Here is a 13,793-nt window from a genome sequence, read left to right as displayed (position 1 = left end):
AAAAAAATCAATTTTAATTTCATAGCTCATTTATATTGCGTTTAGGACATTGTAGCTTTATAGGTAATGTGGTCATTATCTGTTCCAGGATGGTCATTTGCGGTATATCAGCTATGTTTCAAAAACAAGACTGACCATCTGTGTTTTTGCTGGTCAGACAACTAAACATGATCCATTAAACCCTTGCCCTGAGCACAAGGGTGAAATATGTTAAACATTGTTTTAATATAGCACCATACATTGTTTTAATATAGCACCATACATGTAAAAAAACAGCTGTTTTTCCCTGGAGTCTTGTCTTTTTCAGACCCGTCAACCTGCCCTCCTCCCAGTTAGTTATTTCTCCCGGGAAACTCACCTAATTTGTATGGCCCAAACCTCTTATTATCTATCATAACATCAACATAATTCCAAGGTTGTCCAGTTGGCAGATATTGTAAGAAACGCATCATACAGTCATGCAGTTTAATTTGGCCATTTGACCTCAACCTGTTGAAACTATATAGTAAATATGCTGTCTTATTATGTTATCTATATTTGTAATGTTTTTTGTTAATTTATGCTTCACTTTGTAATGTCACATTTTGTGTTGTGTGACATTATCTCGAAACACACTATACTGTTATGTATTCCATTTGTGTGATTGTCAGAATTCTTGACTTTTTTTCTAATAGGCCCAGCAAAGAAAGTTTTAGAAATTTCTTGAGCCTTTATTATTATACAAGACACATTATGGAGCTTAGAGATGAAGAACCACTAATCACTTGTGCAACATATCAGAGTAAAATCATGTGTAGGTCTGAGACCAGCAAAAACAGAAAAACAGGAACTTTGGTAGACGGCTTTGTGTGTGATAACACAAAGATAAAGTGGCAGGCAGTTTGCAAATACACTCTCGGACAAGCCTCTCATGTCCAAATTTTATTATCCAGCTTATGTTTAAAGTACCAAGGATATCCCCTGGTTAGATGGCTGGGTTAAGTTGCTGAAAAGACTCAAGTACAACTTTGCACCTACCATAATAGAAAGAAAATGTCTTTCCTGAGCTCCTCCACAATGTTTTACTTGACATGTTTGGTGAACTTTACTGCTCCAGAAACAGGAGGTCAGTCATTGGACAGCATTCTGGACCCAGAGGAATTGGCTTTTGTGATGTCTGTTCTTCTTCACTGTTTTGACATCTGATTTAGACTGTTAAGAGCTGAGCATCATGACTAGCTAACACATGCAGTTAAGCAAAATCAAATGCCAACCATGGCTGCAGCTGTGAATGTTGAAGATCTCTAACTTGCTAAAAGCAATTGCTTCCCTCATCTGACTTACACATCCTATTATTTGCAAAGGCATTGTGTCAATGAAAAAAAAAATACATACATTTGGACGGCAGAGGTCTTCTATTGTGAATATACATGGCTCTTGGAAAGCCTCCTAGAGTTGAGATATTGTGTTTACATAAATATTGGAATAAACTGTACACTCACCAGACACTTTATTAAGTACACCTTATAGCAGGTTGGACTACATTTTTACCTTAAAGAGTTAAGGCCTTAATTCTTCAAGGCCTAGATTGAACAAGGTGCTGGAAACATTCCTGAGAGACTTTGGTCCATACTGGAATGATAACATCACATAGTTGGCTGCATATCCCAAAGTGTTCTATTGGATTGAGATCTAGTGACTGTGAACTGTGGGTAGAGTGTGGTCATAAAGGGATGGACATGGTCAGTTAATACTAAGGTTTGCTGTGGCATTTAAACTGTGCTGAGATTATACTGATGGGCCCAAAGTGTGCCAAAAAATATCCCCCATCCAATTACACTACCAACAGCAGCTTGAACCATTGATACAAGGCAGAATGGATCCGTGCTTTTGTGTTTACACCAAATTCTGACTCTACCATCCAAATGTCACAGCAGAAATGAACAGTCATCAAATGAACAACCTTTTTCTAATCTTCAGTTGTCCAATAATGGTGAGCATGTGTGAACTGTAGGTTCAGTTTCCTGTTGTTAGGTTTTTTCAGTCTTCTGTTGTCCAGCTTTGGTGTGTGTATATGTATCATATGTATCTTTTTATATATATATAAAAAAATGTACATTTTGATTCATAGTACTACAACAGAGTATAACTTTAGCCGAAACAAACCTGAACTTGACAAAATAAATAAATAAATAAATGTGTTAGCAAAGGTTACCTCCAAAGAACAGGTGCAGCCATCAATGCTTTGCATCATAATGGCCTCCCATGCAAGGAAATTGCTGCAAATAATATAGCACCTGAAAAAAAAAAAAAAAAAACATTTACTGGATCATCAAGAACTTCAGTGGGAGAGGTTTCGACTGCAGTGATGGAGTCTTCAGGATGTCCCAGAGTGTCCAGCAAGTGCAGGACTGTCTCCTCCTGAGGAGTCACCTGCAGTGCAGAGATTGCTCAGGAATGGCGGCAGGTTGGTGTGAGAGCATCTGCACACACAGTGAGGCCAAGGTCTCGAGAAGGGCAGCAAAGAAGCCACTTATCTCCAATAAAATTGTCAAAGACAAATTGAAATTCTGCAGGAATTCAAGTACAAGTACAAGTACAAGGATTGGACAGCAGAAGACTGGTGTAAATTCATTTTCTCTGATAAAGTTGCCTTTCCACTGTTTTGGACATCTGCAATATATGTGGTTCAGAGAAGAAAAGGTGAATGCTACCATGTGTCCTGTGTTGTGCCAACAGTGATGCATCCTGAAAACATCCATGTGTGGGGTTGCTTTAAAACCAAGGGAGTGGGCTCTCTCATATTCTGCCCAAAAACACTGCCATGAATAAAAAATTGTATCAAAGCATCTGCAAGAGCAACTTCTTCCAACGATCCGTGAGCAATTTAGTGATGATCCCTGCGTTTTCCAGCATGATGAAGTACCATGTAACAAAGCAAGAGTGATAAAGAAGTGGCTCAAAGATCACAACATTGAAATTTTGGATCCATGGCCAGTCAACTCCCCAGATCTCAATCCCATAGAGAACCTGTGGTCAGTCCTCAAAAGGTGAGTGGACAAGCAGAAGCCCACAAACTGTGATCAACTCGGAGAACTAATACGGCAAGAATGGATCGCCATCAGTCAGGATTTGGCCCAGAAGCTAATATCCAACCAGAGCGAATTGCAGAGGTTATGAAGAACATTGGTCAGTACTGTAAACATTGACTCTACATTTTTGCCAATAAATGTCGTTAAAACGTATTATATGCTTATCATTATTTTTCAGTATAGCATAAAAACATGGAAAATAATCTACAAATACTGAAGCAGCAAACTTTATGAAAGAAAATTTATCATCAAAATTGGTCATGACTCTGTAGTATTTTGTCGTGCCACATCGCGCCGTTCACATCCGGTGTAGACGGTGTTACATAACACAGTGAGCAGTTTATCATTGCAACATATTAGATGCAAATCCATAAAAGTGTAACATCATGCCGTTGAACTGTCAGAACATGTGGAAATATTTTATCTATCAATACAGAAGATCACTACTCTTATCAGCTTGTGCTAGTGAGTCTCATTGCAAAAACTGTCTACTTCTACTTCCTCCTAATATTATTTCTTAGAAATGATGAGAAGTATAGCAGTTTTGGTTTGCTTTTTTTTTTTTTAAATGACAAATACTGACAAAATATAACTTTTGATTTTGCTCATGTCAAATATAATATAATATAATATAATATAATATAATATAATATAATATAATATAATATAATATAATATAATATAATATAATATAATATAATATAATATAATATAATATAATATAGCCTTTTTAATCACCCACATGCTGTAAAAGAGATTCTGATTCTGTCTTCATTACATTGGTTGCCTGTCTGTTTTGGAATTGATTTCAAAATTTAACATCTAAAATCTTTAAGATTTTTTAATGCTTTTGCTTCTGATCTTTCAGACTTGCTGAGTTCCTATTAACCAACTAGAATTTTGAGATCAGAAAATGTAAAATTAATTGTCCTGCCAAGCTTTTAAATGAATAATGTGTCCAATAATGTGGAATGGCCTATAATCTTGTGTGAAACATTTGTGTGGATTGGTAATGTTGCATTGTCTGGATGTTGTTTGTAATACTGGTTTATGTGCAAAGCACTTTTGGCACAGAGGCCAGCTGGTAGGTGCTGTACAGTTAAAACCTCACTCCCCTGATTTCAAGAGGCAAACTAGATACTGATGCTTGGGGCTGCAGTCTTTAGCCTCCTCATTAGTGCACGCACCTCTCGTGCTGCCGACCCGGGTTCGAGTCTTGTTTGGAGTGGGTGTGAGTAGTAGGACCCCGGGGAGGTTACATATATATCACATGTATACTCAGGGCTTTGTGCAGAGACCTTTGGAGGGGCAGCTGCTCAAAGTATAAAAGGGGGACATGTAGCATGGCTTTTAATAGGGCAGCTCCTTGCTGATATGTGTATTGAAATGGATGCTTTTGTATCAATATAGCAGCAAATACCATGATGCAGTTTTGAAAAAGAAACAAAGAACAGAAAATAACATTTTAGGTTTAAAAGTTACATATTTTTTTCTTTGCACCTCTTAATGAATCTGGAATTATAAATTGAAAAATATTATTATTATTGAGTTTACAGGGTATGGTGGTTTTGCTGTTGTAAACACTATTGTTGTTGTTGTTGTTGTGGAAAATAAATATTTATGTCTTATTTAAAATAGAATTCTATTCTAATCGTGTTCTGAATTTATACATTTTTAAATGATAATGATAATAAAAATAGCATTGATAAGTATAATTCAGAGGATGAGATAATCTGTATAAGCCTGTTTTACCAGTGTTGTAATAATTATTTTTAAGGCAATCTACGTTTTTTTAATAATTACTGTTATAATAATAGTTCAAAGTATGAATAGTCAGATAACATAAAAAAGACCAGAACCCTCGCTTTAGACTGTTCCCAATCAAAAAACAAGAATGAAAGAGAACTGTTACCTTTGCTTATATTGTTGTGTGTAGAACTACGTTAGCTGCATTTTTTATATTTAATAAATATAAAATTTCAATCAAATGTTAATTCATCCCCCGCACTTTATTCGGACTGTTGTCTTCACAGAGGTTTTTAGACTTAAATATAGATTTAAATTCAAAGAGACAGTATTGATAGTCTTTGAATGACCTGACGTTTTATTCGTATCCAAAATGAGGGGATGTGATCAGGAGTGCAGATCACTCTTATGAAGTTGCATGATTAATTCATACTCGAAGCCAGAGGGTGCTGTCGCGCAGAAACTCCTAAACAGAATCATAGTAGTAATAACTAATAATGACATGCAGGAAATCCCTAATATGGACAAAAGCATCCAGCTATCACTGTAGCTAAGTTTAAAGGGGGGTGAAATGCTATTTCATGCATACTGAGTTTTTTACACTGTTAAAGAGTTGGATTCCCATGCTAAACATGGACAAAGTTTCAAAAATTGAGTTGTACGTTTGAAGGAGTATTTCTGTTCCAAAAATACTCCTTCCGGTTTGTCACAAGTTTCGGAAAGTTTTTTTCGAGTATGGCTCTGTGTGATGGGTCCTAGGGCACTTCTGCCGGAAGAGCGCGCGCTCCCGTATAGCAGAGCAATGAGAGGCTGAGCACAGACAATCACTGATCAGAGGCAGAGCGAGAGCGTCGCGAAATGTCACAAAAGGAGTGTGTTTTTGGTTACCAGGGCAAGACAACCCTGCACAGATTACCAAAGAAAAAACAGCATTAAGGGACCAGTGGATGGAGTTTATTTTTACAGAGCATCAACGTAGTTGTGCAAGTGTTTGTTCCCTGCATTTCGAAAATGCTTGTTTTACAAACAAGGCCCAGTTTGACGACGGATTTGCGTATCGTTTATTTCTTAAGGATGATGCAATCCCAACGAAAAAGGGTCACGATCGTGTGTTGGAACCGCAGGCGGTGAGTAAAACTGCTTAAAATATCCCTGCCTCCTTGTTAGTGCGCCCGCCTCCCATCGGAGACCCGGGTTTCAGCCTCGAGATCTGATTCTGGATCATAAATAAACGGCTGAATCTGACTGTTAGCCATGGTTTGTTTTGGATGATGTTTTTTTCCTCAAGGTAATGTCAGCTTCCAAACGCTCTCAACGCAAAAGCCTACTGGCGCTCGTGATTCTTTAGCTCCGCCCACACGTCACGCCTCCAGCCGGTCGTGTTTTTCCGGGAAAAATCGGTACAGACTATCTTTCACTTATGAATATAATAAAACTAAAGACTTTTTGGAGTTATGAAGGATGCAGTACTACTCTATAGGTACTCAAGATTAACATGATATTGAGTGAAAACGAGCATTTCACCCCCCCTTTAATAATAAGCAAAAACGTTTTTACTGATGAAACGTGAAAACAATAAACACACAATTGCGATTACTTTCATATATTTATAGTTTATATATTTATAGTTATCTCCAGGTAATAAATAAACTACATTAATAATGCAGTACTGACTGACATATAATTTAGTGTAGGAAATCTAAAATATATATCCTGACTTATTCTGTGCTAAAAAAAGGCATGCAAACTGAAGGCATGCTGGCAGCGCACTAAATTACTAAAGGTGTCTGAACATGAACTATCATCACAGATGAGATCATCAGGTGAAGATTCATCATGTGGATCATTTCATTAAATTAAATTATTATTAATTAATTTTTATTAATAGTTAGATTGAGCATGAGTTTATTAAAAGTGTAAGGGGAATCAACGGGAATCAAGGGGAAAAGGGGCTTGTGCTTAAGCACCCACCAGACCCCCCTCTGCACGTGCCTGCATATAACTGTATAACATGTATGTACAGTATGTGCATAAAATGCGTGGTATGTTTGGCCTGGAAGAATGAACATCTTTGGGTTGTCTATTTCTATGCATTTCCTTTGATGTCATGTATTGTCTGTTTTGGGCTTTTTTCTTTGTATATAGACACTGAATAGTGGTTTTGATGACACACTTTTGTAAAAATTATATTTTTGAAAATAAACAAACAAAACCACTGTAAGTAGATTTAGGTAGATGTAGAAAAGTTTTTATTAATGTAGAAAATACATGTACAGTGACTACATGTTTTGTGATGAAGCCACATTTCTTCCTTCCATTAGAGGTTATTCCCACAGCAATGTCCTTGTATAAGAGAGGACCTCCGGAGTCACCCTATTAGACCAAAAGACAGCAGAAATGAGAGAGGTCATGTATAAGACTTTGTCTTTACAGCAGTCATTTTCATCTTGAACTGCGTTATGAACTATTGCAGTGAACTTACATCACAGGTGTCCTTTAGTTTTTCTGCAGCACAGAACATGTTATTTGTGAACTTTGTTCCATAGTAGTCCCCACGGCCACAGCGCCACCGTTCCAAGACTTTGATAGTGAGCTCTTGCAGTTTGTCTGGTCGTCCTCCCAGGTTGTTCAAGGAACCCCACCCAACTGTTTTCACATCAGCATCCTCCTCTGGGTCAGACCCACCTTCACGCTGGAATTTCACTGGTTTCACTGCATTGCTCTCAGTGATTGGCTTATCCAGCTGTCAAAAACAACAGCAGCAACAACAGTCTTCTTATAAAAACTATTATCTCTCTCTCTCTTTCTCACTCTCTCTCACAACAAAACACACACACACACACACACACACACAATATATGTTGTTGATGTGCATGTGTGTGTGTGTGTTGTTGTGAGAGAGATTTTTATTGGTTTATTGTTTTATTAGGATCCCCTTTAGAGGCCCATTTAATGGCAGCTAGTCTTCCTGGTCCTCTTTAAAAATCTTCACAACATAAAATTACACAAAACAAACACAAATTACAATCAAGAAAATTCAAACATTACAGTCACATTCAAAATATTACCAATTGAAAGAACATGACAATTTCCAGCTTTCACAAGGTCATTTGCAGCTGGAAATTGTCATGTTCTTTCAACTGGTAATATTTTGAATGTAACTGTAATGTTTGAATTTTCTTGATTGTAATTTGTGTTTGTTTTGTGTAATTTTTTGAGTGAGAAAGAGAACCAGTGACAGATATTTTGTACCTTTTTTCTGAGAGTGAAGGAACTAAAATTGTGAAATATTTGCTGGTGAAATCACTTCAACTTTGCATTGCAATGCTGTCGGACAGCTCACTAGTGTTGATGTGTTACATACCCGTCCTGAAAGCAGTGTGCCGCACTCATCACCCACTGCCTGGAGATCAGAAAGCCACCGCACTCATGTTTTCCATTCCACTGAAGTGAAGCCATGTACGGATAAGAGTGTGCTACAGCTTCTTTTCCTCCTGTGATGCATTCACCTGCACACAACACAATAATGTAGAATTATAATGTGAGAAAAACTTCATGAATCAAATCAAATATAACATGTTCAGGGTTAAAATGTAGAGATGCTTAACAGAAATGCATATTGTGTTGCATAAATAGACTTAACTACTGATAATGAATATTCTTACCAGTTTGTGATGCTCCATGAAGAAGCAAAGAGGCAAATATTAGTCTATTCATAGTGAACAGTCAGTGTTTGTATATTTCTGAGAATGAACACCACTGAGTCTGGGCTGAGCTTTATATAATGCCCAAACGGGAAAGAGAGTCAGAGGGTGTGTGTGTGGGAGTTGTTCTCGTTCACATTTCTGTCCCCGTTACTTCTGAAATGATGCCATGAAACAATGGCATCTAGCAATGATGCATGACAGCCACTCTGTTTCCCAGATTTTGCTACCAGTATACCCAAATATTGACATACAGTATGCAGTATGGGGGGGGGAGGGGTGTTCTATATGTGTTATTGTCATATGCTTTTATTTGTAATGTCATATTTTGTTTTGTGAGACATTAGCTTGAAACTTTCACTTGCAAGTTACTGTTTACTTCCTTTTTGTCTCTATTTGGTCCTTCCTGTTCCTATCCCGTTTAGTTCTATTAGTTCCAGGTGTTTCTCATTATTAGTCATCCTCCTCACCTGTCTGCCCCTTGTTATCTGCCCTATTTGAGTTCTAGCCATTCTGTTCTCCTTTGTCTGGAATTGTTGATGTCAGCACCATGCTGTGTGAGATTGTGAAAATTCTTTTCAGTTTTTTGTTTTCATATTTCTCTCCGCAGCCATGGATATTGCTGCTCTGTTCTCCGCTCTAGCCTGCAGGGATCTTCACTTCATAGAGTTCGCCTGGGAATTCTGTGGGCTCGCTGCTACTATGGCATTGGACGATGCCAAAATTAACTTGCTGTTCTCGACTGGGGCCAACCACCATTGCCCTGTGGACCTCCCAGACAAGCTGGAGGGAAGGGATCCTCCGGTGTCTGGAGAGTGTCCATCTTTGATCCAGAACTAGTTCGCCCGCTTGACCAGCCGGCCTCTCCTACGTCAAGCCCGCCGGCCATCAATGACTCCACCTTCATGGACATGGCGCTACCTCGAGAGTTCTCAGCTCCTATCCTCATGCCAGAATCTGCTCCATAAAGTTCTCCTTCATCTCCACTAGTTCTTTCCAGCTCTCATTCGTCTCCTGATTCCCTGAGTTTGCCAGCCCTGCACCTCCAGAGCGCCCTCAAGTGCACACCCGCTCCTCCCAGAATTCCTAATTTTCCCCAAGAAAATTGGGGGGCATATGCCTGTGGCCGTGGTGGCTGAGCCGGCTAAGGTCACAGTGGATCTGCCATGGCCTCTTAAATCCCCTTATCCGCAATGACAATCAGAACTGCCTGCTCTGCCATGGCTCCCAGAGCTCCCTGATCTGCCCTGGAGGCCTGTCCTGCACCAGCCTCTGCACCACAAGGATATGTTTTCTACGTGTATTTACACTTTGATTTGAATGAAAATATTGCATCCTTGTGGAGTGGCTGACACCGAGCAGCTTACTGCGTTCAGCTCATATTCTCCAAAATGGCGCTACGGTGATGTGGAGCGACACAGAGGAGACAAATTGTTGAACAAAGTCATTATTTTTGACTTTGACATTTATTTTTGTTTTCTCACTGTACAAAAAGTATTCTTGTAATTTCATAAAACTCAGATTGAACCACTGATACTTTTTTGATAATTTTACTTGGCAGCGAATGGGACAGTCACAAGCCTCCTGGTTTTCATCCAAAGTATCTAAATTGTGTTCCGAAGACGAACAAAGCTTTTATGGGTTTGGAACGACATTGGGATAAATGACTAATGACAAATTAAATTCTGAGGTGGAGTGTCCCTTTAAGACGCAAGTTGCATAATGCAACACAAAGCTCTGAATCTGTTTTGCGCAAGATCAGTGGTTGCGCGGAAAAAAAACTTTACGAACATTCAAGCACAAGCAGCAGAGCAACACAAATATTAGGTTAAAAAAAACTATGGCCTTTTTTGAAAAGCAGTGAAAATAACACCCAATTTATGTGGTAATTGTGTTACATAAGGAATGTGAAGGCCACAGCCATGGCCTCACAACCAGTTTAAGAGCGGTAACCTCATGCACCTATAGTTTATGCTGTTTTTCTTTAGGATTAGTTTATTTACATTTTTCATACACATTTGTTGCTAATATTTTAGTTACAAATAACTCCCAGGACACGAAGGTCATTTCACATACATTGTACTTTATTTAGTTGACCATACAGAAGTATATTTTTGGAAGCGTGCACCATTAGTTACTTTTGGATTGTCATTCTGTTTGTATAATTTGTTTCTGAGCTTACCAGTGTTAGACTCCACACCCAAGTTGGCTGGCTTAAAGGGGTGGCGTTTGGAGCAGGAGCGGTTTTATAGTGAGGTGGCCTATTTGGACACTACCATTGTTTATGTCCTGGGGGGATAGCTCGTTCTCTGCTTAGATATTCTGGGGTTTGGACTTATATTATGAGTACTTTTTGTTGAATTAAGGTTCATTAAATGTTTATTCCTTTTGGAATAAGTTGTATGTAGATTTTTGCTGTTACTTGTAGCTTATGTAGTAGTGTTGTTGTTAGTCTTCCCCTGTGTGTTGGTCTGATCAGCCAATATATAAGTCCCCGTTGTTTATTTTGTAAGAGATCAGTTGTATTTTTTGTTTAGAGCTTTAGTTATTGTTTGTCTATTTGACTCGTTTTTGGGCCCAAACCTTTGTCATTTTGTCATGATTATTAGGAAATAAAATCCTTATTTTTGAATAGAGATGTTCCGATACCCTTTTTCTCTTCCCGATTCCGATACCTGGGATCAGATACCGGTATCTGATCCCAGGTATCGGAATCAGGAAGAGAAAAATTAGTATACTGATGTTAACTTTTTTAATGTGGCTGACACTCCCACATGCACTCAAACAGTACACTGACTGAACTGCTGTGAAGAGAGAACTGAAGATGAACACTGAGCCGAGACAGATAAGAAGAATCGAGGAGCTGATGATACTGTGCATGTGTGATTCAGCGTGAAGCAGACTGACGCACAGAGCGCCTGAACCGAACTGATTCTTTTGGTGATTGATTCTGAACTGATTCTGTGCTAGTGTTATGAGTGCAGGTAAACCGAAGGGCATTACGCCGAGGGCAAAAGAACCGGTGAATCGTTTTCTTCAACCGGTTTATTGAATCGAACTGTCCAAAAGAACTACTGGTGTTCCGAAAACCGATGCAACCGGTTCTTGACTCTTGAGTCAGTCTATTGGTCATTATCTGTCTCGGCTCGGTGTTCATCTTCAGTTCTCTCTTCATAGCAGTTCAGTCAGTGTACTGTTTGAGTTGGTTAACCGACGCAGTGCTGCATTCACTGAAATTGATTTTCATTTTACCAATATGTCAAAATCTGCCAAAAGTACTTCGTGGTTGTCTTCTATGTTATAAAGTTAGCAAAACCTCAGAGTCCAGTCTATTAGAGTCTTCCAGTCTTCATAATAGAAACGAATGTATAAATACAAATAAATAAAACATCTCCAGTTATTTAGCTGAGCATCAATTGTATGTTAGTACAATAAGTTTAATTTAATAAGAGGCGATCTAGAGTTGAAATGTTTTATTTATTATTATTTTTTTATCAAGTGATCAAAGTGTTTGTTGTCGCTGCGATCAGTGGCCCGGATGCTGTGTACAGTCTGCACTGTATAAGGTCTGCACTCGGACACGCGCTTCAATCCGTTGTGGAGACCAGACGGTCTATTCGTTCCGGTGAAATAAATATACACAAACGTATCCCTTTCTGATATACAACAACTGATAAACATAATCAGTTTTGATAAATACATAAAAAAAAAACATAAGAGTGTGGTTTAAAACCCAAACCCGGACCTCTGACACGCTAGGCAAAAGTTCTACCACTGAAACATTTGAGCTGACAAAGAGATATATTGTAGCTTGATATTCACTATAGGAAGAAAGTGCAGCATAAAAAATAGCATATTTTAGCATTAAAATCTCTTACACATTTATGGTGATCTGAGAGGGCAGGGGAGTCCAGTTAATGGGGCGTAATTCATTGGCTTTAATGAGAATTTTATATTTTATAGGCCTACATTAAAGTGTATTTTGTTTTTTATATTTTACATTTATTTCTTGAATGCTACAATAACATCAACTGTAGCTGAAAAGAATAAACCACTGTATATTTAATTTGTATATTATGTTGTTTATATTCTTTGTTTTTATATTTTTAATAACAGATTGGTTACCTGTGTACATATGTATAAAGTACAGTCACACTGTATGATTGTGAATTTTAATTGCTGTTTTTAACAGATTTAACAGATAAGAGATTTTTGTCTTTTCTGTTCTTATACAGATCACTATTGCACACCAGGTAAGCAAAACAACATTTTTGATTTAATTTTATTTTATTTCTGCGAACAACTTGCACCACTTGCAATTGGTTTTCCAGCTCAAAACCTTGTCAAAAACTGAATGCAACGGTTTTTGTCTATTATTATTTTGTCAAAACATCTTTTGTCTATGGTAACTCTAATCTACATTAACTATTTCATTAGTATCCAGTTATTTATTAAATTTGTGGAGTTAACAACTACTTCTGAACTAATAAAATAATAAACATAAATTTTTTTGAGTCAATTGGCCTCATACATTTTCTTTATGAAAGAGGTCACTGCAAGCTAATCCTTTTTGCCTCCCTTTAATTCGAAAACATCCATGAACAGGCAGTTTTGAAAAGTGCTTTGAATATAGGGGAAATATGATCTAGCCTACAACACTACAACATGAATGTCTGTGCTCTCAGTGCTCTGCTATACGGGAGCGCGCGCTCTTCCGGCAGACGTGCCTCAGGACCCATATAAGGAAATTCCGCTCCATCTAACGTCACACAGAGCCATACTCGGAAAAAACTTTCCGAAACTTGTGACACACCGGAAGGAGTATTTTTGGAACAGAAATACTCCTTCAAATGTACAACTTAATTTTTTAAACTTTGTCCATGTTTAGCATGGGAATCCAACTCTTTAACAGTGTAAAAAACTCAGTATGCATGAAATAGCATTTCACCCCCCCCTTTAAACACAACATTAGCCTACTTTTCTTGTCAGGATATCACAAACATTTAAAATTAAAACTCCCCACTGACAGAAACAGTCAAATCTCGTGCCTTTTGCATTTAAATCTTTATTACATGCAATCCAATGGATCTTAAATCACTTTGTTTTTCTGCCTCTTTAAAAGTGCATATGTAATATTGCCTTGTTTCTCTGAAGTTGCTCTTTTTCTTGTTTTAAATCGCCATATGTTGCTTGTGAAACACAGTAGGCTTTAATTAGTATACATTTATTGTGAAATGACTGCATTTCCATGTCAATCCATGTTCATCTTTAC

At 37.9% G+C, this 13,793-nt stretch overlaps 1 protein-coding gene across 1 annotated transcript; it reads right to left on the bottom strand.

Annotated features, from left to right (window-relative positions):
• Positions 1-7,389: 7,389 nt before the first annotated feature.
• On the bottom strand, positions 7,390-8,579 carry LOC113112849 (complement factor D-like). Its single transcript, XM_026278766.1, has 3 exons — positions 8,483-8,579; positions 8,182-8,326; positions 7,390-7,560 (listed from the first exon to the last, which is right to left on the bottom strand). The coding sequence occupies exons 1-3, from the start codon at positions 8,532-8,534 to the stop codon at positions 7,527-7,529; spliced, it is 231 nt and encodes a 76-aa protein (XP_026134551.1). The 5' UTR covers positions 8,535-8,579; the 3' UTR covers positions 7,390-7,526.
• Between the last annotated feature and the right edge of the window lie 5,214 nt (positions 8,580-13,793).

This window comes from Carassius auratus, chromosome 13, assembly GCF_003368295.1.
Source record: "Carassius auratus strain Wakin chromosome 13, ASM336829v1, whole genome shotgun sequence".
NCBI classification, from domain to species: domain Eukaryota; kingdom Metazoa; phylum Chordata; class Actinopteri; order Cypriniformes; family Cyprinidae; genus Carassius; species Carassius auratus.
This window is presented reverse-complemented; position numbering and strand designations above follow the sequence as displayed.